Source organism: Microchirus variegatus (genome assembly GCF_963457635.1).
Source record: "Microchirus variegatus genome assembly, chromosome: 15".
In the NCBI taxonomy this organism is placed as follows: Eukaryota; Metazoa; Chordata; class Actinopteri; order Pleuronectiformes; family Soleidae; genus Microchirus; species Microchirus variegatus.
Window position 1 is genome coordinate 8,617,613 of NC_139816.1, and position 25,701 is coordinate 8,643,313.

A 25,701-nucleotide genomic window follows, 5' to 3' on the forward strand; every position below is an offset into this window, starting at 1 on the left:
CACACACACACACAAGCGGAAGGAGGGTGTTTGTGATCGGTCAAGCAGTTCAGTCTGTTCTCATCAAAGCCTGTGGGCAAAGAGATCGAGAGCAAGAGAAAGAGGGGGCAAGAGGATGGGTGGCACTCCAGCCAAAGGGATTTTTATCTCATCTCCCTTGGGTGGGATTCAGGTCTTTGCAGCCCTGATACGGAGAGGAGGAAATTAAACCACTCACTTTTGTGGTGGGTTTAAGGATCACAGAGAGGATGAAAGAGAGAATCAAGGGGCTACCCTATTATATAGGAATAAAACGGCCGGTGAGTGTGTGTGGGGCAACGCTGGGTGGGAGGGGGTTGACGGTCATCAACTTTTCCAAACAATCTCAGGCAATATCATCTTCCCAACCTCCGCTTGACCTTGATAACTCCACGCCTTTGTAACTCAAAGCTCCAGAGAGACACGTCTCACCTCTGAAACATGCACTGCTGTCGCACTGCCGATGTTGCCTTTCCGGTATTGTCGGCACTTTCACATCTACGTGAGAACTCTGGCAAGTCGTCCTCGCTCCCACACTCGCTGCTGCCGATGTCAGTGGCACGTTGTGAGAAAGGATGACAGGTTTTCTCCTTAGGGGCGAGAACACTTGTTTGTTTTCTTTTTCCGCGGCACGCATTAACGCAGAGTCGCTTAATCCCTCTTGACATCCTGAATAAGATTATGCCAAATATGACCTTCAATCATCTTTGCACAGTTTGCCAAGCAATTCGTGCTCAAACTGGTCTGTTTTAATGACAGCAACTTGTACCGTCTTTATTGACGCGATAAATCCAAAAGCCAGCGCCAAATCAAATCTTGTGCAACGCATCTCGACAGCAGATGAGGGGGTTTTATTCAAACAACCTATTTAAGTGTCAAGTCTTATAAACTGGTGATCAACACTGACAGTTCACTGCATCTTTTAGTATTTCAGCAGTATATTTACAATACTCTGGAATAAAACTCTACAAAAAACCTCACGAGAAAGAGCTACACGATAATTCCCACCTAACAAACACAGTTGGTTCTGAACTAAACCTTCCGTGACCCTGGAATGACTCATAAACATTATCGCACACCAGCAGAAAAACAACAATCCACCTCTTGTAGCACCTTCTTCTGACCCTGTCAAACGTTATTTGTATAACCAACAAGTAAAACACGATCTTTTGACAACACACACACTCATGTGATCGAGAACAAATCCACTAAATCAACCAAGATGGTGGTGCAAATAAATAAAGACAAACATAAACTGCAACAAATCAGCACAAGTTTTCAAACATTTAATATTTAAGCAACTCCAAAATGACTTAATTATAATGAAGTATTCCTTGTCCATAGCTTTCTGACACTGAGTAGCCAGTGTAAACACATGTACTTGTACACACACACAAGCTCAGGCCATAGTCCGACTAAGACAGGCAATCGGACAACTTGCAGTCGGACTATACATGCGGAGGAGTTTCTTGGCCGTGTACGTCTGAAACTTTTAATTAACACTTTTATGAATCACGTTATCCATGTATGTATGTATCCATTAGTCTGACTAAGACTAGCTTGATTTTAGTTGGACTAACTTAAACATTAAATTACGAAAACCGAATTATTGTGTTATTGTGTGACTTTTAACATGCTTGTATTATTACAACTTTATTCTCATAATATTACGACTTTATTCTGGAAAGATTCAATTATTTTTGTCCTTGTTGTTTGGCCCTAACACTACGCCGTAGTTGTGGAACTTAAAAAAATAAAAATAAAAATAAAACTTGTTTTTAATCGTTATTATTGTAAACAAAAACGTGAATGAGTCAGTTGCGTTACGAGGAGGGATTTAAGCTAAGAATGATAAAATAATGTCAATTTTCTACTTTTTACGCTAAAATGTTAGCCAAACAAAACTAGCATTAGCATATCGCTATGACGCCACAGGTTGACTGTATTACGCAGCCCACGCAACTGCGTAAATAATGCGCAATGTATTACTGCTTATCACGGTACACCATCATTTTCACACATTTAAAGTGTGTCAACTTTCTTTCAAAGCAGCGTATATTTAATTTGAAATGATGTCAACGCCACAATTACAACCTCGTTAAAAAAAAAGAAGCTGCACACACACATACATGTATCATAGATGATTTACGAGCTGACAGCGCCCACCTGCCTGAGCACCGCAGAAATGCACACTTTTAAGACTTTTACAATCTCCGGGGAAAACACAGAAATAAAGTTTTTGTGCATATCAGGTGCTGCAAACTTCCAAACTCGACGACGCATTTCACACACACACACACACACACACACACAAAAGCCATGCACAGTAAAGAACAGTCGCGCTCGCAGTTGTTTTCCAACAACACGCTTTCAACACTTGAATCCTACCTTTATTGCGTCAAACCCGGGGGTTAAATGGCTGCTGTGGGTGTTTTATTCCTGTCCTTATTGCGTGTGTGGAAAAGAGTTTCTTTGTTATTCCTTTTCGGACTTCACGTACAGAGAGCCATGTCTCCGCACAGCCGCCAGGTCCATCGCCTTCTCCTCTGCACACACACACACACACACACACACACACACTCAGCCTCGCTCCTTCCCTCACACACACACAAACACACACACACACCCACAAACCCACACACACACACACACACATTCACCACTCCGTTCAGCCTCAACAGGCACCTACATGAAAACCGAACCCCTCCAGCGGTGACATCACGATCATCACCATGGCAACCCTGACTCCGCCCCAGTCCGGAGCTGAACTTACCTGTATTTCTACCTGCATTTCAAAACAAACCCTGTGTGCAGCACAAGATACTTGTGACCACCTGTATGTGTGTGTGTGTGTGTATCATGAATTTGAATTCAACAACAGGAACACAATCACACATGTAAACAAAAACAACTTGTCTATCAGCTCCCCCCGGGGACAAAATATTGTCGTCCACGGCATTTCCCTATAATATGCAAATTTTGCCGACTTAATGAGCACGTCGGTGCTTTGCATGTGTCGAAACTGACAACACCACACACAAAAAAATAAATCCCTCCTGCACAATGACTCGCACTACTGCCTGCAGCTCCCCTGTGGCTAGGTGCCATTCTCACCATTACTTCAATTGTTTTGGCTACAAAAGCCAGCGTGCCCCTCCCCCTCTGTCTCCTCTGACCCGGAGCAAACAGACAAACAATGGCCAGGTGAGTCCACCTCCATAAGGGTCCATCCACCCCCCCATCAACACCACAGACCCTCCTCAACAACCAAAAACATAACCCTGGAATCAAAGAAAAGTGAAGCCTGGGACGTAGAAGTTTGCCACCAGAGGGCAACTCCGCTGGTTGCGAAAACAACTTTGTTTACTTGTCGCTTGATTTATAACGTCAGTAAACATTTTCCCTGAGGAGTTAGTGTCTCAATCGCTAGTTTCAGGTCTTCTGCAATAGAATATGATGTCAGTTTTGCAAAACATGTTCCTCTATTTTGAGGAAAATAGACGATAAAGCATGACACAGCATGAGTGGTCGCCATTAGCGCTTTTCCACAACGTAGTACCGCCTCGCCTCGCCTCAACTCGCCTGGTTTTTCCATTACAATACCTCGTCAAAGTGGGCGGAGTCATCACAGCACGGCTGCATGAAAATGCCGTGACTTCATTTAATATGCGACACACACACACAAACGAGTGACAAGTGACTTATAAGTACAAGTAGTTGGTTTTTGATGTACTGAATCACATAGTATACATAGTATAGTATGACGTTTTTTCAGATTTTGGACGACGTAGTATAGTATGACATTTTTGTCAACATTTGTACCAAAATAAATGTCAAAAACATTGTCAAATTTTGGACGACATACTAAAGTATAACGTTTTTGTCAAATTTTGGACCAAAAAAAAGACATTTCCAAAAAATGTTCACATTTTAGACGACATAGTATAGTATGACGTTTTTGTAAAAATTTGGACCAATTTAAAAAAAAAAAACTCAGAATCGGTTAATTAAAAAAGAGTTACAGTTACCGAACTGAAATACAGCGGCAGGGGTCACGATTGCCGGTTTTCAGCAGTGCTGTCGCTAAATACACCAGACTCCACTGTTAAATATTGCGATTTTAGACATTTCCTTTGCTAAATGTTGGAGATTAAGCCACGTTTTCAGGATTTTGAAGTATTTTTATTTCATCTACAGTTCGGCATTGTTCGGCTTGATTCTCGTGTCGGACGTCGAGCTCGTGCCTCTTCCTGTGACGGCAGTCTGACGACAATACTATGCATGACGTCTGACTAAAAAAAAAGTACCAGGTACCCAGGTACTATCGCTAATGGAAAAGCAAAATAACCGCGCCACGCTGAGGCGAGTCGAGTGGAGTCGCGCTAGTGGAAAAGCGGGTACAAAACTTTGAAATGAATCTCTCAAAGGCTTCACGAGAGGAGTTTCTTCTGCAGTTTCTTCTGCAACTCGACTGCAATCCATTTTTATACACAGTCTGTGTCTGGAAACCATGTCTGAAGTTATAAGGAAGTGCAGTGATCAAAACAAGGCTTTAAAGCGTCGAGACATTTCAAAGTGTTCTGTGCACCACTACAATGTTTCACAGCAGCTGTGGGAGGGGAAGCCGTGACAGGCAGATTTATGGAACAGATTTCACATTTTAACCTGCAGCAAAAGGGAAAAAAAGGGGGCGGAAACAGATTTGTGGTTGCACTGCTGCATTCGTCTGCGAAGGAAAATAATAAAGAAAATACCTGTAACTCCAAAAGCGGACAGAGACGCGGCTATTTATCTAAATTTGCACCGTTGTCACTTTGCTTCATTGTTTTCATATAAAGAGATGAAATGTCCAGATATAACAGAGTTGTATCACATGAAGTGAATTAAAATGATAAACACAGCGTGTCTCAAACGCCAATTAAAGCTGCATTAAAGGAGTTTGGGCTCGCTCGAGAAAAGCAGACCAAGCTAAAAAAAAAAAACATGACAAATGACACTTAATCGTTCCTTAAAGCCGGGACGGTTCATATATAAACATTAGCGTTGACGTGGAGCTGAGAAACACATCCATCGTTATGCAGTTTTACCGCTCAGCTCTGTTTTTGGTGTTTGATGACATTTAATTTAGTCACTAATTAAAAGGCACCGTATTAATGCGGCTTTGCAGCAACACAATGCGACTTCTTTAAACATAAAATAGCATTTTTTAAATGGATTAGTGACTTGTAATAAGGAGGACTGTGCCTCTTTCATCCACACTCTGTCTTTGCACTATGCACATGAGCAACGATGAACCGAGGGTCACTTAAAAATAGACTTTGAGTTGCCCGTGTTAATTAATTAAAACATTTCTTTTCAGTGATCTAATCCAACGCTTCATTATCCGTGTGTCTGCTTTGTTTCATTTCAGTTTTTTTTTGTCTGACCCCTCAAGAATGAAAATCTAAACTAAAAAACTAGAGCGCCAGGAAAAGCTGTTTTTTACGATCATTCCACTGTAATATTTTATTCTTGAAATAAATAGCACAATAGCTGCAGGGCTATAATTCAGTTCAGCCCAACCAAACAACAACAACATTCCATGTCAAGGCCTCTCTCTCTCTCTCTCTCTCTCTCACTCCACTGACCTGCTCCCGCAGCCGTTCCTGGTGGCCCATGATCGCTGAGGCATGATGTGGGTACTTCTGCTTCAGATGCTCCAGGAAGGCCTCCCTCTTCTTGTCCATCTCCGGCGGCTGCATTGCCAGGATCTCTCTGGAGCTGCGCGCTCCCCCTAACGTGTGTCTCCGGGGCACGGTCCTGGTGCCTTTGGCGTCTCCTCTGGAAGGCGGCGTCCCATTCGGGGAGGCCTGTCTGCGGCCTACGTGCTCGGCATCCTCCGGAGAGGTTACCTTCAGGTTGCTTTTGTTTTGTTCTGAGGGTAGGACACAGAGGGACAAAGGGTCAGAACATGGGCCATTGCTGATGTTTTGACAACAACTACACTCTTAGAAATAAGGTTTCCAAAAGGGTTCTTCTACAAGGGCTGAGGTTCTACCTGGAACCATTTGCTCCTGAAAAACCCTTTCCCGAAGAAAGGGTTTTTCAAGGGTTCTTGGGAACACTAATGGTTCCAGTAAGAACCATTTTGATCCAGATAACCCTTTAAAACCCATTTCCTGAATAAAGGGGTTTAAAAGGGTTCTTGGTGGAACCCTCCATTTGCTTCTGAAAAACCCTTTCGTGAAGAAAGGTTTATTCAAGGGTTCTTGGTAACACTAATGGTTTCAGTAAGAACCATTTTGATCCAGAGAACCCTTTAAAACCTCTTTCCTGAATAAAGAGTTATAAAAGGGTTCTTGGTGGAACCCTCTAAAAGGGTTCCAGGTGGAACCTTTATAAAAAGGTTCTACCTGGAACCGCTTGCTCCTGAAAAACCCTTTCCCGAAGAAAGGGGTTTTCAAGGGCTTTTGGTAACATTAACAATTCCAGTAAAAACCATTTTGATCCAGAGAACCCTTTAAAACCCCTTTCCTGAATAAAGGGTTTTAAAAGGGTTCTTGGTGGAGCCTTCCAAAAGGGTTCCAGGTGGAAACTTTATAAAAAGGTTCTACCTGGAACCATTTGGGTCTGAAAACCACTTTCCTAAAGAAAGGGTTTTTCAAGGGCTCTTGGTAACACTAATGGTTCCAGTAAGAACCATTTTGATTCAGAGAACCCTTTAAAAACCCTTTCGTGAATAAAGGGTTTTACAAGGGTTCTTGGTGGAACCCTCCAAAATGGATCCAAAAAGGATCCAAAGGGTTCTCCTATGAGGACAAGCCGAAGAACCTTATATGGTTCTACGTAACACTTTTATTTCTAAGAGTGTACACGCGTGTGTGTTGTGCTTACGTCAGCCCCGAGGACATGAAAGGAACAATTTCCGCCAGATCTCTAGCTTTTCAAGAAACCTGTGACAGCTTCACTTTTACTGTAACACACACTTAAAAGAATAACAAGAGGAGACGGATGTGCAGAGAGATGACGAGCACCGTCCGTCTAGTTCATTATGCTCTCACGCTGCTTGATAAATCACACAATTGAACGAGACAGACGCACGACTGGCGATGAAAACACTGACTCAATAACAGCTGTTCAAGACACACACACACACAAAAAAATACGGAGGTTTGAAGCAAACGGAACAATATCCTGAACATTTGTTTATACATCCGCAGGCCTGCAAGATGTCGACAAGTAGCAGATAGAACCGGAACTGAGCGACGGCGCGTTATCCAGCATCACATTACGACATCAATCTCGGTCGAAAGGAAACGACATTTAAAAAAACGTTTGATTTCAGAGCAGAATGGAGGCAAACCTCCTCAGGCATATGAACATTTTTTTACACTGTTATCTTGTCTTGGATCAATTTGACCAGGGGGGATGCAATTATAATCCATCAATGTAGAGAGAAGAGAAGATGTAAATATGAAAACAAGGGCAAATGAGATTAATAAAGCGTGGCGATCCGCTGCCTTGTTTTTCTCCCAAAGGCAGGTGGACCTATAATGTGTACCTTTGTGAGGCTAACACCGAACAACAAAGGACCTCTCACGGAGTTCAACTCCTCCACAAGTGTAGGAGGATATTTGAAGTGCTTTCCCCCCTGATTTCATGGGTGGTTTAATATAGCGTTTTCTTCTTTGAAAGCTTGAACGCACTCACCATGAGCCACCAAGATGAAAAAAAGGAACTTTGTGTTTTATAAAGATACTATACACTCTTAGAAATAAGGGTTCCAAAAGGGTCCTTCTACAAGGGCTAAGGTTCTACCTGGAACCATTTGCTTCTGAAAACCCCTTTTCCGAAGAAAGGGTTGTTGGTAACACTAATGGTTCCAGTAAGAACCATTTTGATCCAGAGAACCCTTTAAAACCCCTTTCCTGAATAAAGGGTTTTAAAAAGGGTTCTTGGTGGAACGCTCCAAAAACGGTTCCAGGTAGAACCTTTATAAAAAATGGTTCTCCTATGAGGACAAGCCAAAGAACTATGTTGGTAGATTTGTGTCTTTATTATTCACTCAAAAAAAGTTTGCTTCAAATAAAAAAAAAACATTTTCAATCGAAAACAATTTTGTGCAATTTTTTGAGTCTCAAATATATTTTTGCATTCAAACACTTTTTTTCTATGATTGAAGTGATTTTTTTTAATTGAAATGTTTTGTTTTTTGATGGCCCAAACACAGAACAACATTACTTCAATCAAAAAAGTTGCTTCAAAAAAAAAAAAAAACTTCACTTCAATCAGAGAAAACATTTTCAATCGAAGAAAAACAGTGTTCAAATATTTTTTTTGCATTCAAACACTGTTTTCTTTGTTTGAAAAGTGTTTTTTTAATTGAAAATATATATTTTGATTGAAGCAAACGTTTTCTGATTGAATAATAAAACAAAAATCGACCTCCATATGGTTCGACTTAGCACTTTTATTTCTAAGAGTGTGTAGGTACAATAAGAACTATTCCTTGCACGTGTCCATTTCTTCTTTCGAGAAAAACACACAACTTCTTTTCTGTCAATAACTTAGCACTCTTACGTCACAATCAATACAAACATCAGCCAAAGTCCCGATCGTGTTCAGAGCCGCAGCACGTCGTATTTCCAGTCCTATTTTTAACTCCAAACACACTTTCTCCCCCCCCCCCCTCCACTGCCATCCAAATTACACTCAGCAGAAAAGAACAGACTCTCAAAACCCGCCCAAACAATCTGAATCCACTCACGGGTGGGCATGTCACAAAGCTCATTACCTTCCCCAAGAGAACAATCTTTGTCTTCATCTGCAATCTCGTCCTCCATTGCACTACAGGGAACACACAACGGCGACGGAGAAAGAGGGAGGCTGCATGGGGGGGGGAAGAGACTCAGCGAACTGCTTTGCTTAGAGATTCCAGACTTAGCTCACGTGGAAAAAAAAAGGGGGCTTGAGATAGGCCCTGCCCCACGGCCCCAGGATAGACTGGTGGGGATTTAGAGAGTCAACTGCATTCCAGGACACAGAGCAGCAGCTAGCCCTGAGGCTAAACGCCTCCTCTACTGCCAGTGGTCACGGAATGAATGAATTTAAATGTGTGCACTTGAAAACATTGTAAAAGGGGATACTGATGAGAAACACATTGTCTTGAAAGCGGGCCCAACAGGTGTCAGTAACACACAGCTATCTTAGTGAGGACACTCAACCCTAACCCTAACCCTAACCCTAACCCTAACCGTAACACAATTCTAACCCTACACCAGGTTTTAACCCATAAATGAACCAAAACGTCCTCGCTTCGGATGGTTTAAACCAGGGGTTCTCAACGTTCTGATACCTGAGGGACAATTTAGGAACCCAACATTGGACTGAGAGGAAAAAAAACTGAAATAAATCCCATTTCTAATCATTTTAATGACCAGATTGCAGTTCTACAATTTAGCGTTAGCTAATATAAGCGTTAATATAATGTCATTTAAGCATTAATATAATAACACTTTATAATTTACTGGGTAATTACCCAGTATTTTGGCCATTGTTCTTACCTTCTAATTACAGGTTAATACCAAGTAACACATTTCTGTTATATTTACTAGCTACCTGCTTATTACCAGCTTGTAACCCAATAATACACTAAAATTCACCATATAGAAACCAGGTAAATACCCAGTATTTTTGTTTACACTTGTTGGTCTGTATCCAGTAATGTCCAATAAACATTTAACAAGCTTAGTAGCTGCTGGATTAAAACTATCAACTGTAATTCATTGCGGGGCCGCCAGAAATGTGTCTGCGGGCCGCCATTGGCCGCCGGGCCGCACTTTGAGAACCAATGGTTTAAACAGTTTTTCGGTCCTCACAAAGACATGTATACAAGCACACATATACACGAATACACACACACACACACACACACACACACACACACACACACACACACACACACACACACACACACACACACACACACACACACACACAATCTGTTCTTTATCAAAACTTTGTCTGCAAGCTGTCTCTCGTTTAAACCCCCACTCATCCCTGCTGAGAGGGGGGCCCATGCCAGACGCATGCATCCAAATGTGTCATAACCTACTTCTGAGCCACGTCCAAACTGCTCTCAGCGTATGTGCAGCCGGCTAATATACATGATCTGATCAACACAACGGAACCAAGGGACCAAGCGTCAGTCCTACAGGCGGCGTTGTGTCCGAGTAGCGGACCTCACAGGAGGCGCCACAGTGTTTCTGTTTTACCCACGCTTTGGGCTTCATTTCCTGGAGTAATTTTGCTTAAAATCCTCTTCACAACCCGGTCGTAACCAATGAATGAAACCAAATTGAATAACTGGATCATTTTTGCAGCCGTTGTGGCAGAAAAATGTGCCAACGACAGGTGTTGGTCGCAAACAAAAGACGTTTTTTTGGGGGGAAAAACTACTGCCAAGAAAAAGGCTGACGCAGAACGATCCAAGACCAGAGTGACAACAGAAAGCCCAGAAAGGTCTGCGAAGGGATGAAACAATTGAAGAAGTATCCAAAAAAAAAACTCACCGAAAAGTACCGAAAGTTACCGAGCACTCGTGAAGCTGGAGGCGTAGCTTTCGAAAGGGAAGTCTGCAGAAAGGAGCTTGGACTTTTTTGCCCGTTTTTCCAGGATCTCCAACCCTACCTTTAAGAGCATAACACTGTCCTGTTTGCGTGACAGTCTGCAAACACGTTGGCCAACCTTCATATGTGTTGTGCAAACATGTGCACGTCTACGAGCTGATGTGTGTGTGTGTTTTGGTATCTCCAAGGACAAAAGACGGAAGGGAAGGAACTGCTGCATCTGTAAGTGACCTGGTCTACAGTACATGTGCAGGAAGACGGCACAAACTGACATGCCTAAACAAGAAAATGTGAGGAGTGAGGAAGGGGGAGGGATCAATGGCCTAGTTTGTGGGCCATGTAATTGAAAGTGGTGCGGCGAGCGCATGAACAAACACAATGCGGCAGCTGACGGGGATAATATCTAACATATGGAGACCAGACTGAGTCAAACCCCGCTTTCTGTCTGCCCAGTCACGTCATTTAATGACACAACGGAGTCTTCGCACACACACGTATCGATAATTACTAACTCAATTCCGAGCATTCCACGATGAGAATGAAGGTTTTCTTTCTTGGGAGAACGTCGCTAATCTAACTGCTAGAGTTACGATTCCAAGAAAACAGGCTCGAACATGCTGTGTACAGTAATAGCTATAAGAGCAGATGGTAACAGCTATATGTTTTTCTCTTCTGTAATGGGTTACTGCTGAAAGCCTGGACATTTAGAATCCAGAAACAGGACCGTACCATGCCAATGACTTAAAATAAGTCAGATAAAAATGTCCGATTTTGAGCCCAGTCATGCACAACATGAGCTCTGGAACGTTAAAACGCCGCTTCCTTTACTAAACAACGTCACAAACGTTCTTTTGTAGCCATAAGAGTATAAGTGTCTCCGTTGTCAAAAAAGAAAAATGCTCTGGTCTGACAGTGACACACATACAAATCATCCAAAAAAAAAACGAGCCGACGGGTCAGTGCCGCGCCAAGCCAAACTCACAATTAAAGCAACTCCTCCAAAACCGGCAATTACATCCCCGCGGTTCGAACACGCCGCCTTCAGCTGCACTTTTACTGTCAGCTTTCCAGGTCTTCCCCCCCCCCCCAGAATGAATGACCTCCTCGGTTCGGGATGTCAGAGGAGATCTGCAGAGTGAATTACAGTGCGTCTCACTTTGAAAAAGCTCAACTATGTCGCTTTCCCTTTCACGGCTGCCACTTGTTGAGTGAATGACGGTGCGCTCTTTAAAAGACAACATGGAACGCTTGCACATGGACACCCCCCCGGCTCTCCTGCTGTCCGCGTTTTTTTTTTACTTTCTGGGTCGTCGCTTATTTATGGAGGAATGTGTCCTTGTGCGCACTCTCCCACTCGCCACTACTATTACTGTGCCATAACTATGCCGTTAGATACAAAGCCCCCCGTTGTGTGCAGGGAGACTGCAGCCATGAATACTGATACACTGAACAGCACTGGTCCATTGTTGACGATCTGATAGTATTCTTGTGATGTAAAAGTCAACGTAGACGGAGGATATCAGATGATCTGTTCATGTGGAACTGAGTCTGGGTGTAATACGGTAAGAATAAATTAAAGGACTCGTATTATACCCTATTTCCTAAAGTTAACCTAGTTCCCTGGTGTCCTAATGAACATGTCTGTGACATGCTTCGGTCAAAATACCTTAAGGATAAAGCTCCACAGCAGTTCAATCACCCTGCCAAAACAGCCCTGTTCAGAACGCTCGCTTTTGAGTGCCTGTCTCTTTAAATGCAAATGAGACACAGGAAACTACGTCAGCGTCACTGAGGCTAACGGCAGCTAACAGCAGTTAGCATTTGGAAAAGCCATCATTTGCACATTGCCGTCATATATTAAATGTATCCACTGGACACGTAAATCCTCTGAGGCTGGACATTTGTGTAGAACCCTGTGCTGCACTGTGCAGCCAAGAATAGAACACTTCGCGGACTTCTGCTCTTCTGGATATTGTTGCCCTCGCCTTCACTCTCGCGCTTTTTAGGGACAAATCGGAGCGCCGCGAGACAACAATTCCAGGAATGTGTCATTGTCACGTAAGAATAAGCGCGGAAGTCAACATCGCGTTTTTTATCTCCTGTACTTAGACGGAGGAGGACCACAGAAACATGAGTGGGTCGTCTTTTTGCCCAACTTATAGGGCCAAATTCAAATCAAGCAATCAAAGCAATCAAAAAGTTGAGTTTGTATAATATGTCCCCTTTAAGCTTCCAGAATAATGCAATAATATCCATTTTAAATGTGGAATTTTGACCAGTAAGACGTTGAAAGACCCAAATCAAGATTTGTAGCTTTGGCAGCTGTTATGGACGACAATCGATACGTTTATATGACATTAGAAGAACTGTGTTAGTCTGACTAAAACTCAAATCTGTCATAGTCGGACTACCAAACCAAGTCAATTTACTACAACATGTACGCGTTCAGTCGGGCTAGAGTTAGACTCAATCTGGCCTAGGTTTAATCCAGTTTAATGGCGTATGATTAGCACGCAAATTAGTCAGGATTCATACCCTTAAAAAGGGTATCTGCAGGTTTCAGCAAGTCACATTTAAGACTTTTTAAGACCTTATTAATGCCACCTTGAATTAAATTTAAGACCGAAAACACTATAAATATAGGTGATGGTTGGGGGGGAAAATGCTGTATGAGACACTATTGAGCATAAAGTGATACTCAGTGCTCTCTGATTCAATATCTGTATGTAAAAGTGCAGTTTAACTGCAAATAAATATACAAAATATACAAACAAATATAGTACATTTAGTCTCTATAAAAAATATATATAACATTAAATAGTCGATAGTAGATGTAAGACCTTTGAGTCATGAATTTAAGACCAATTTTTAATTTTAGATACATGAAGACCTTTTAAGACCTTTTAAAGGTGCATTATGTAATAAATCTAAAGCAACTGGCCAGTTCGGCAGCTGAGACTCTACTGGCTGCAATGATTGGTAGACGGCGGTAGGTGGCGCCACATGCCAAAACATGATTTCAAAACATAAACATGATTTGCAGTCTGCAAAATACTTTTATTAATGCAAATATTTTGTCTGTACTGTTGTTGTTGTTGGTGAGTTCAGTTTGTTATATGAACATTATTCCTGAGTCTCTGTGACATATTAGGAGGATTTTATGGCCAGTTGCTTTAGATTTATTACATAATGCACCATTAAACACAGTGGATGTGGTTTATGCCACACAGAACCAGCGCAGCACACTTCCAACACATACCTCTGACTGATACAACACAATATGCTCTGTCTTAAGAAGTCATAGCAGACTGAAGAAAATGCCCCAGCAATGTGACCAGGCCACATTTTTTTTTGCACACGAGATATGAAGCGTGGAATTATTTGACTTCCTACGAGTGGGTGTGTGTTTCCTTCTTTGCCAGTCCAGGTCATAAAAAACCTGCAATTTAAAAAAAAGTGGGGGAAAAAAAACATCGGCCTCGTGGGAAAGTGATTCCTTTACAGAAAGAAAAGGCGAAAGAATAGAAACCGCTCATAAATAGTAGCACTGCTATTTTAGCCTGAGGCTGTGTGCCAAAGAAAACTGTCCACTTATGAGACCACCAATCAGGCGCCTTTGTGAATAAGGTGAACTTTAACCCCATGTCCCTTCCCTGAGTGTGGCTTTTTTTTAAATATAGTTTGAGATGATTATATGACTTTCAGGTTCATTATATTCAATATTTAAAATTAAATCCTACGTTGAGTTTTCAGATCATTCCAAAACTTTTGGCGTAGACTATTTCCCACAATTTATGTCTTTTTCCCTTCACAAAAAGGTGTCTCACCTGGAATACAAACTAGATGAAGCGGCTAAATAAAACCATATTGGTCCCTGATAAATTCAGATCATTTCACACCTGAACTCCTCAGCCCGATGCTGGATTTTCCACTTCTTCTTCTTCTTCTTGAATTGAAAACTGCATTTTTTTTTCCTCCCCCTAAGATTTGTTTATGTCTCTCTGTCTCCTTTTTTCGCCACATCAGCCGCTTATAATGAGACACAGAGACAATGACTCCAGTGCATCTTTCAATTAAGATACTTGTGTGTGCTGTATCTGTGTGTGTGTGTGTGTTTGTGTGTGTGTGTGTAGCTGGATACGTTGGCTTGTCCAGACGTTCTGCTCTGCTGAAGCCTTATAAACAGAAAGGGCTGCCAACCTGACAGGCAGTCGGCCAAGATATGAGTTACAGACATGTGATCTAGTGTGTGAATGTGTGTGTATATATCTGTGTGTGTGTGTGTGTGTGTGTGTGAGAGAGAGAGCACTGGAAATAGTAGTAGTAAGAGATAGTTGGTGTGATATCAAAACAGCCATGGGAACACGGCAGAGAGGATTTTTTTACAGCTTCACGTTGCAAAAATAACTAAGTGGAGCACGGTAAACTGATTTTACTGCGGCTTTTTACCTGCAAATGTAAAAGTAGTTTCCTGTCGCCTTAGTGGGGGAAGATTTGTAGATCTTTAACTCGAATGCAAAGGCAATAATGTTCCATTTGAAGAGACAACGGCATAAATACAGTTTAAAGGGTGCATTATGTAATAAATCTAAAGCAACTGGCCATAAAATCCTCCTAATATGTCACAGAGACTCAGGAATAATGTTCATATAACAAACTGAACTCACCAACCTACCGTCGTCTACCAATCATTGCAGTCAGTAGAGTCTCAGCTGCCGAGCAACCACGGGTTGCCAGTTACGTCAGAAAACGAAACCTAAAAGACCTCGGTATTTTGGATTTGAATGTAGTAACCGTTTTTGGCCACATTCTTACATATGGCACCTTTAAGTCTGTATGTATGTGTCTGCAGGTCAGTTATTTAGTCAACAACTCTGAATGCTGTAGTTACATATTTCACGCCTGTGTGTGGCGCTGTAATGCTGCTACAGGTGTACACCAATTTTTTGGTGGAACCATTTGCTTCTGAAAAATCATTTCCCGAAGAAAGGGTTTTTCAAGGGTTCTTGGTGGAACTCTCCAAAAGGGTCTTTATATAAAGGTTTCACCTGGAGCCAAAAAGGGTTCTCCTATGAGGACAAGCCGAAGAACCTTATATGGTTCTACTCAGCACTTTTATTTCTGTAGAGCTGAAACAGGGGAATCAATTATTAATCGATCCCTAAATTCATCGTCAACTATTTTGATAGTCGATGAGTCGTTTTTTCATGATTAAAACAAGATTTCTCGTTTATCGTTTTAGCTTCTTCAATGTGAACATTTTCTTCATTTCTTTGCCCCACACAACAAAGAAAACATTTGTGGACAAAACAAGACATTCTCGAGAACATCGTCATTCCCAGGTTTGACGAACACGGATCAACGGACCGAACGATTCATCGATTAATCGAGAAAAATCATCGACAGACGAATGTATGACGAAAACAATCGTTAGCTGCAGCTCTAGAACAGACCAACAACGTCCAAACACAGGAGGATTGGAGTATTGATCGTAAACACAAACAAAGGGGCGGAGTTTCGAGATGTTCCCACTTCAGGACACCTAAAACTTTAGCTGGTTCCATGCGGCAAAAAGTTGCAGATAAAAACTTCAGTTTTCCCTCATCTCGGCTGAAACACCTTCCTCTTCCTCCTCCTGCTGCTGCTGCTGCTGCTGCTGCTGCACGACTAACAGAGCAAACAAAGCGGAGAGGCGTCAAAAGCGAGGGCCTCTGGCAGACCAGACCTGTTAGTTGTGATGATTCCCTCACACCGTCACACCCAGAGGACAACTCAAACAAACGGCTTCGTTTATTGGCCCGGCTCCACTCATCGGCACAGACACCTCGCCTCCACAAACACCGGCGTCGGATCAATCCAACACGACCAAACGCCTGTTACCTTCTCTCCACTGAACACACACTCTTTCCCTCAGACTATTTTTATGATGCACCTCATTCTGCCCACACCAGGGGGTGCTGTTGGACATGCTCAGGGCATGTTGTGCAGTGATCAAGAGGAAATTTAGGGGTCTGTGGCGCTGCCTCCTCCGTGTTTTTCACGAGGAAGCAGACTGTCGAATATTTCCTTGGTCATTTATTAACTGAGAAGCTAAGTGCTGCCTAATGAAGCAAGCGCCGTGTTTCGCAGTGCGTCTGCGAGCGCAATTACGTGCGAGTGCACACAAACACGAGGGCCTTGCCAGTAAAACCCCAAGCAGTGTGCACACTTCATTAACTCCTGGTCAGAGTAGGTGTAAGTCAACCTAGCCACAGGCCGGGATGTCTGCTGGTCTCCCGTGACAACCGTCTCTGAGCCAACAGTGAGGCTGCTGGTGGAGGTGGTGGTGGTGGAGTGTAAAGGGGGGGTATCGAGATGCTGAGAACAGCTGCAGCTGGAAGCAAGACGTGAACCCGAGAGCCAGAGAGGAGAAATCTGCCTCTTTTCCTCCTCATGCCTGAGAGGAATTCGTCTCACGCTGTTTCGAGCACGCACTGCTGCAAGCTTCCTGAGCACCAAAAATCTCCTGAAGAGATCCAAGTCTGAACTCCCTCCCCGGATAAAGGATAACAAGAGCACTCACTGGGCTAGAAAATGCTTCAATGTGCAATTAATTCAACCAAATCCCCCAGAGCGAGTGACTCATCTGTACTTCACAGCCAAAGAGTGAACAGAGGTGACTTCATTGGTTCCGATACTGGCCAAAATGACTGTATGCATAAACCCTAAATATGACAAAAATGCCTCAATAAGCACAGATAACACGCTGTACAGAGAGACGTCCACCACTGAGTGAATGAGTAAGAGCAGGTGGTAAAGGCATCAATACAAAATGTGTCTTATGAACAGTTAAAGTTGTGCAAAAGAGGTAGAAATTGAAGGTTGTGACACTGGAACATGGTAACCAGCCATCCCAACATTGTAGTAAAGCTGGGATCTGTAATTTGATTCTCAAAAAAATCCTTTAAAGCTCCCATAGAGTGGTCCTATGGCACATATATGTGAGTTACGGATGTCTACTTACATACATTAACTTGTTTTTATGGTCAAAAACCTCCTAGTTGCTGTATATGAGCCAATAGAAATCTCTCCTCACTGCAGCTCTCGTCAGTCGCGCCATTTCGGACTGAAATCTCGAAATAGAGGCTAAAAATGAGCGCTGGGGACTTTAAACGCCGTTAACGGCGGTTAACTGCCGGTAACGTTAGCGCACATTAATGCATGACACGTTTCCATGACGACTGACCAGAAAAGACGCAGCGCCGGAGTCCAGGCACCGTTTACCAGTTAGCTTCGTTAGCTCCTTTAGCTCCTTTATCGCCGTTAACGCGCCTACAGTCGCAGCGCTACAAATTACCAGTGTACCTGTGTACTGTGTATGTGTGCCTCTGTTTTTAAACTTTAACATTACATTAGAGACTCATTTTAACAATCGGGATTCACGTAAACGTGACGTCATGCCCGCCTTTTTCCGGTTAATGTGCGCTAACGTTAGCGCCCAGCACTCGTAAAAATACAATAAATTGAAGCCAGTGTGTGTGTTTTTCAAACAAAACCCGACAAAATCATTTCATTTGGACAGTGGAATGATTTGTCTCACTAGCTCACCTCGGTACCTGCCTGTGCTCTCGCAGTACATGATGTCACGGTTAGCGTACACACCACTGAATCACAGACAATATCCAGACAGACAAGCAGAGTCAGTACAACAAAACATTCCTCTACGTTTTTCCACTACAGACAATGACTTCCAGGGTTCCACACGAGCAGCTTTGATGACAGTCCAACACGAGGGTGGGGGGGTTTGGATGTATTGCTTGCATTATTTGAAAGTGTATAGTCTGCTATTGCCACATTTAACAGAGTTGCAGACCCCACTTTAAAGCTGCACATTCTTGGTTCCCCCGGGACCACCGACCACGTGTGGTTTCACCCAGATCCACTGTACCATTGAACATACGCTCAAACAGACCTTTTAGATCTGGCTTTTTCCATTTCGACTCCCGACTAAAACATGGGGAGTTGGTCGATATAACTCAATGGGATATATACGTGGACTCTTCTACGTCTATATAAAGACTTCATAGTTACGGCTGGATGGACCTCATAAACCAGCACTTGACATTTATCTGTCTTGGCAGAAGTGACCCTGTAGCTGCATGGGACTCCTATATTTCTGGTTTTTATCTCGCCAGCGAGAGCCATCATCTCCGCTGAGCTCTGATCATGTGACGGTTATGGACATCAGAGCCACCGAGAGCAGCTTTACTGCAGACAAGTGTGTGTGCTACTATTGCAACGGGACGGGGAGTGCATGACGCGAGAGAGGGAATTCTCAGACACCCTTTTTTGTTTGTTTATGAGATGTATTATCTGTTACGGCAATTTTTTTTCTGTGTCAACACTTTCAGGAATAAAACGCAAACAGCAGATATCCCCGACTCGCTATGTCAACAAATAAAAACACATCAGTGACTATGTGATAAGGTTCACTTACGGGCTTAAACCACCGGCGGAAAAAAACCTAGCGAAAACTCGAGAAACGTCCACTTCAGATCGTTAACTCTTCCTTAGCCCCACACATACCTTCGATTTACATGTGTCTGCAAAATACTCTTTCAAATGTATTACAAAAAATGACTCTCTCCGTGGTGATAAGCAGCTTAGGACCCAAGCCAATCATGAGATCCTGACTTTAACGCTGTGCTAGACGCTAGCACAGTGTAACACGCTCATGACAACCCAACAAAAGCTCATCCTTATATCAAAATATACCATATCAACAATGGCCAATTGACGAATGAACTCAGACTTAAACAGCAAATCAGGTTAATACAGAAATAACCTGATTAAAAGTCACCTCAAGACTACATAAAGGGACACTGTGTAGTATTTATGGGTTTATATGACCCAAAATCCACTTTTTTTATACATATTATGTGCTCCTGCATTGTCTAGTCGCTGTATAATAGTTTTTGTTGGTGTTTCAAAAAGTCATGTAAAATAACATGGTCGCGGGTCGCTACTGCATTGCCACGACGCCATGTTTCTACCGGAGCCTGTAAGGACAAACGTGAGAGAACAAATCAAGCGTCTCTTTACTTGTAGCGGAAGTCCCGCCTCCTCTCTCTCAGCTTCGTCTGCTACGGCCGCGGTAGCTCGCCCTCTCCCTCGCCTCACGAACCTCATCTGCTGACACGGAGAAAGACGACGAGGACGACATTTGACCGGCTGAGGATACCGTAGCGCTCAGGGAAGGGAGGGGGTGAGCAGAGGAGCAGGTCTTTGTTGTAAATTTCAGCCTCTCCTCTAGATGGCACTATAAACTACTTACTTCACCTTTAAGGGAAGTGAAATCTCTCAGACTGTATCGGATTTACACTGGTGACTCGGAGAGTCATAATGTACGACGAGAGACTGTTTGTTGAAACTCATTTATGACACCAGATCAACAATTCTTTCACACGAAATGAAAGAAGCTGTGTTGTCATTGTGAGCATTTCCACCGGGCGCGCCGCGGCACGTCTCAGCAGCGTCCCAGAAGCGGCTCGCCGCGACGCAGCGCTATCGATAAGTAGCAGTTCTATTTTTTGCCGTTGCCGAGTCGCGCCAAGCTCAACAGAGCAGATCGCATCAAACAGCAAGTCCAACACAGAATCAAAACACTTCCTTCCGCCCCGCTTTCACAATAAAACACACTACGCAGGCCATATAGCCTATCGCAACTTCACATCAACATTATGTCATACAGTCAATTGATCAGAGCGTCTCGGAGAGTCATAATGTACGACCAGAGACTGATTGTTGAAGTGGAGAAACATAAACTCATTCATGACACCAGATCAACAGTTCTTTCAGGTCGGAGAATGAAAGAAGCTGTGTTGTTTTTGTTGTTGTTTCCTTTATACACACTGGCTGGCTCCCAAGGCACCGCTGCCCCCGGTGGGGGATTGACGCCGCGGCACAGGACAAAGTAAAAACCGCGCCGCTGCTGTAACGCGCCCGGTGGAAATCCGCCTTTAGTCCACGTCGATGTGTATATTGTACGTACCTGAGTGAATGGGTGGACAGCATCCAAGTTTAAAGCTCTTTAAAGCTCTGGATGTGGACCAGTTTGGCCCAGACTTTCCAGACTGTGGAGGGAGGAAATGCCTTAATGCACAAAGTGTGCATAAACTATACGTTGAGTGTATTTTGTCTCCCCGAGAGCTTTGTGTAAAAAGGAATATTTATTTGAGGAATCACAAGAATGCAGGTGACCAACTTTGAGGGGGAAGTTACGGAAGGAGGGGGGAAAATAAACCCAAGTGGTTTATTATAGTGCGGTCGGAGCAAACGGAAATGTTGCAGCTTTCCCACGGGAGAGGAGGAGGAGGAGGAGAAATGTGAGCGGCCCTGAAAAAGTTGTTTTAGTTCCTCCCACCGAACACGGGGAGGTCGTAACGCACAGACAGGCAGGGGTCGACTGATGGGTGTGAGGAGAATTCAACGGCAATTATTATCGCCCACCCCCCCTTCGTGCTATTGTGGTCCGACTAGACTTTCTACAACAGGTTTGGAGGAATTTTTGTACTTCAAACCTCATTTAAAGTTGCATTATGTAATAAATCTAAAGCAACTGGCCATAAAATCCTCCTAATATGTCACAGAGACTCAGGAATAATGTTCATATAACAAACTGAACTCACCAACAACAACAGTACAGACAAAATATTTGCATTAAAAAAAAATATATTTTGCAGACTGAAAATCATGTTTATGTTTTGAAATCATGTTTTTGGCATGTGGCGCCACCTACCGCCGTCTACCAATCATTGCAGTCAGTAGAGTCTCAGCTGCCGAGCAACCGCGGGTTGCCAGTTAGGTCAGAAAACGAAACCTAAAAGACCTCGGTGTTTTGAATTTGAATGTAGTAACCGTTTTCGGCCACATTCTCACATATGGCACCTTTAACATTTTGTAGTACATATTATGTGTAGCCTGTCAAAATAAAAGCATAACAGAGGAGTTTTTAATGGAAAATAAGAATCAGAGCTCTCAAATGACATTGAATAAGGCTATATGTAATAGATATCCCGCATAGTATGAGGAGTACTAATATCTTAACAAATGAAAATGTCACTGTTAGAATCCTTAAAGTTGAACCTCGCCTTAAAACTATGAGGCACACACTATACCGGACGGTGATCTATTCCCACCGACATGCACGCGGCAGTGCCTTCACGTGCTATTAGCTTAGTTAAACGTTAATTTACTGTGGGCTACAGTCACATGGACTGGACTGTGTTCCTTTGGGGAAGGGAGTCAGCTCTGTGACACGAGCAGGAAGAAGTCAGAAATATATATTTGTCCCTGGTCTAAAAATAACCCCGGGGACAAGACATAAAGGCTCCATGATTTGAGACAAAGGAAAAAAAAAAGAAGACATTTCCAAGGATCCTATACTATTTCTGCCTCAGGAGCCGGCCCTAACCCTGACTTCTCTGATTGGATATTAATGACATCATCCCATGGGCAATTTCTCACCCCCCCCCCCCTCCCCCACCATCACCCCCTCCTCTCCTCCCAATCCCAGCCTGAAGATGTCATCAGCGCCGAAGCATCTCAGTGATGTAATGCAGGGAGGGCCGTGACAAGCTCTCAAGAGGAACCCTTTTCTTTTCTTACCCTGAATTTTTCGCTCTTTTCCTCCTCCCCATTTCTTTTTTTTTTTCATCTTTTCATTTCACCGTTTCCGCTCATCAGCCACATCCAGACAAGAATCCCCCCCCCCCCCTTTTTTTTTTGCACCTGTTTAGTCGCAATGCAATCCAATGCAGGAAAGTTTTTAAACGGCTCCTGAAAGAACTCGGATTAGAAAACCCTTGTGCAATGATGTTGTGTAATATAACGTTTAATTTATTAAAAAAAAGAAGAAAAAAAAGACACATGAGTTTACTCTCAAATGTGTCGTCAAACATCTGCATATTACATCAGTTTTGCTCCCATTTGACGTATCTAAAACATTTCATCTGCTTTGGCCGGGCCTTCACATCTGGGTTTTAATCACAGTGTGTGTGTGTGTGTGTGTGTGTGTGTGTGTGTGTGTGTGTGTGTGTATGTACGTGTTCTGGGCACACAACCAGAGCTCAAGCGGATCAGTGAAGGGACTCTACCCCCGTGATCAAAGCAGCACAGAATCCAGCTTACAGGGGCGTACTGTGCTGAGAAATGATACCGTATACGTGCCTCAAACGTCCTCCACCAACAGAGTGCAATATAGACTCTTAAGAGGGGGGGGGGGGAAAGTTATGTCGTTTTTTTTAGTGTCGAGAAAGTGCGTCTCAAAGCTGGAAATCAGGGAACTGACAATCACACGGAGAGAGACGTTCTCCAGTGTGAAGTACGCAGCTGCTCCACAGAAACTGAACTGAGCAAAGAATATTTCAGTTGCTTCAGGGAAAACATGTCAAGATCTTGTGATGTAAAGAGAGATTTTTTGTTATTTTTTTCGCCCTGGTGATACAGGAGTTTACAACATCACTAAAACAGAACGAGAGCAGAGAGGCAGTCAGTCTTTTCAATGGTCATGTGATCAAGTGCATGCACTGTAGATACAGTACAAATATGGACAACAGGGCTAACTTACAACCCCATTTTTCAATGACTGTGTTGATTTGTCATTTTAAAGATTTCCTGTCAGAGAGGATAAAAAAAAAAACAGATATAGATGTTAAAGAAGCTGAAATAAAAGAACTACTTTAAAAGAACAAACACTCAAACCAAATAAAAACATTCAAATAGCATAAAATCTCTGCCAAGGCCTCTCAGTTTCCCCACAGGGTCAACACTAGCTCACATATCCAGTTTAACATCTCCGGAAAACTCCTTTTTAGTGATGTGCAATAGGTTAAAGCGTGACACGTTTCCATGACGACTGACCTGAAAAAGACTCACGTATGACGCCATGTTTTTACGTGCCACGACAACCGGAGTCCAAGCACCGTTTACCAGTCATCTCCGTTGGCTGCATTAGCCCCTTTTAGCGCCGTTAGCGTGCCTACAGTGGAACTGGAGCGGTCTGTTTATTAAACGAAAAGAAGCAGCGCTACAAATAGTCACCAGCGTACCTGTGTACTGCGTATGTGTGCCACTGTTTTTAAAGTTTAGCGTTTCTTTACAGACTCATTATAACAATCCGGAGTCACGTAAACATGACACGTCACGCGCATCTTTTTCCCGGTCAGTCGTCATGGAAACGTGTCGTGCGCTAACGCCGTTGACTCGTTAACGTTTGAGAGCACTACTCCTTTTGCATTGATGCTGCTCACCCACCGTCCAGACAAATAAGCAGCCAGACAGACAAACACGGCAAAATATGATTAATTTAGACGTTGATTACTAATCAATCCCTCATCGATCGCTGCCGTACCAACAGCTTTGTTGCACGTCTGCAGAGAAACTAAAAGCCTCAAAGTTCTCTCGCTCTCTCAAGTATCGGTGGAGTCTAATTGGGGGGGGGGGGGGGGGTGCTGTTGGTACGATGTGAAGACATGCATTATGGATGTGCTCCCAGCGAGTTCAAATCCAGATAGCGACTGTAATTAAGTCATTCATTAAGCTCCGCGGGGAGTCCTCCATCAAACTGTCCCGCCGAGTCCACCCCTGAGTCGAGAAAGAAAAAGCGTCCTCATCCAGAGCTAGCACCTGTCACGACTGTGGAGACGCTGAGCAGAATTTAGCTAAATTAGTGGGGAGATTCAAGAGAGGCTAATAGGAATCCATTCTTTAAAAGCAAGTCAGGCGATGTACGTTTTCCATAGCTTGACTATGCGACTAATTGGACTACTGCCCTTGTTCCAGCATACAAAGATTAGTGAGGAATGAATTTAATAAATTAAGTGTGTCCTCCGTGCTACGCTAGGTCGCAATATGCTTTCTTTTAAACTTGTAAGTATTAGGCAGTTTTACGGTTTAGCGGGCTACTAAATGTTAGCATGTGAAGCGTCATTACCAGTATAATTGGACTACTGCCATTGTTCCAGTAAACAAAGACTAGTGAGGAATGAATTTACAAAATTAAGTGTGTCCTCCGTGCTACGCTAGGTCGCAATATGCCTTCTTTTAAACTTGTATTCGACTGTTTTCGGTTTAGCGGGCGACTAAATTGTTGCATATGAAGCTTCATTACCAGTCTACCATACATGGGCCTTAAAATATTAAATTCTTTAAGGTGGTCGATGGTCTATTTTGGTTCGTAACTATGAAGATGTGAAAGCAAACCGTACCCACGTCCGTTTGCTATATTGTGACTGTGGAGTGTGGATTTTTGTGGCGGTGGAATGTAAGACGACTCAATGAAAGTGGTCCCGTTATTGGGGAATATGACTTTTTGGTGTTGCCGATGGCAGTTTCAATATTTTATAACTTTTGACGACTTGCTTCATCGGCTTGCCCTTCGAAGCTAAGCGCAGGATTAAACCATCGAGCTCTGGGAGCATGTTTTATACTTGTTTTACCGTTGTGTTAGTTGCTTCTTTATCGTTTTCCTTACTAATCGGACCGTTTGCGCAATACTGCCCCCACGTTTTCCGGTGGTATTGCTCCGTTTCGTCCTTCATCGCAAGCTCCCCTGCTTGCCGCACAATGACGAGCACCGGAACGCGAAGTACAAGTGAAAGTCCCGATCCATCTTTGTCTTTTGCGTCGAGTATGAATGGGCCTTTATTCTTACCGATTTCTTCTATATTTCAGGGTTCAGGGGTGGGAAACTTAAGGTATATCTGCAGAAGTAAGCTGTTTCTTACATGTGTTGCAAAACTCTCATCTGTCATGTAAACATTCTGCACGTCTCTCTGAGTGGCAGCCTAATAGTTTGACAAACAAGGAGTCTCATTTCAGCACAGCCACTCATGCACACATTTACAGACAGACAGAATCCCCCCCCCCCACTGTTCCCTCCCCTCTGCTTGAATTTGTGTGCAGCGAGATCGTTATTCTGCAGCGCCTCTGTGGTTGACCACTGTCATGCACCATCTAATGGCTTTAGCATGTGCCTCGCAGCCCATTGGCTCCAGCAATCTTAGAGAGCTGAAATGAAGTGGGGCATTGTTGTGCT

At 43.2% G+C, this 25,701-nt stretch overlaps 1 protein-coding gene across 1 annotated transcript in view; it reads right to left on the bottom strand.

Moving 5' to 3' along the window:
* The window catches only part of kiaa1217 (KIAA1217 ortholog), a gene marked incomplete at its 5' end in the record, with an annotated part of 109,030 nt that overhangs the window by 49,862 nt on the left and 33,467 nt on the right, over positions 1 to 25,701 (bottom strand). The window contains one exon of the mRNA XM_083901309.1: positions 5,646 to 5,932. Coding sequence (XP_083757435.1) covers positions 5,646 to 5,932 — 287 coding nt within the window. The remainder of the gene's footprint in view (positions 1 to 5,645; positions 5,933 to 25,701) is intronic.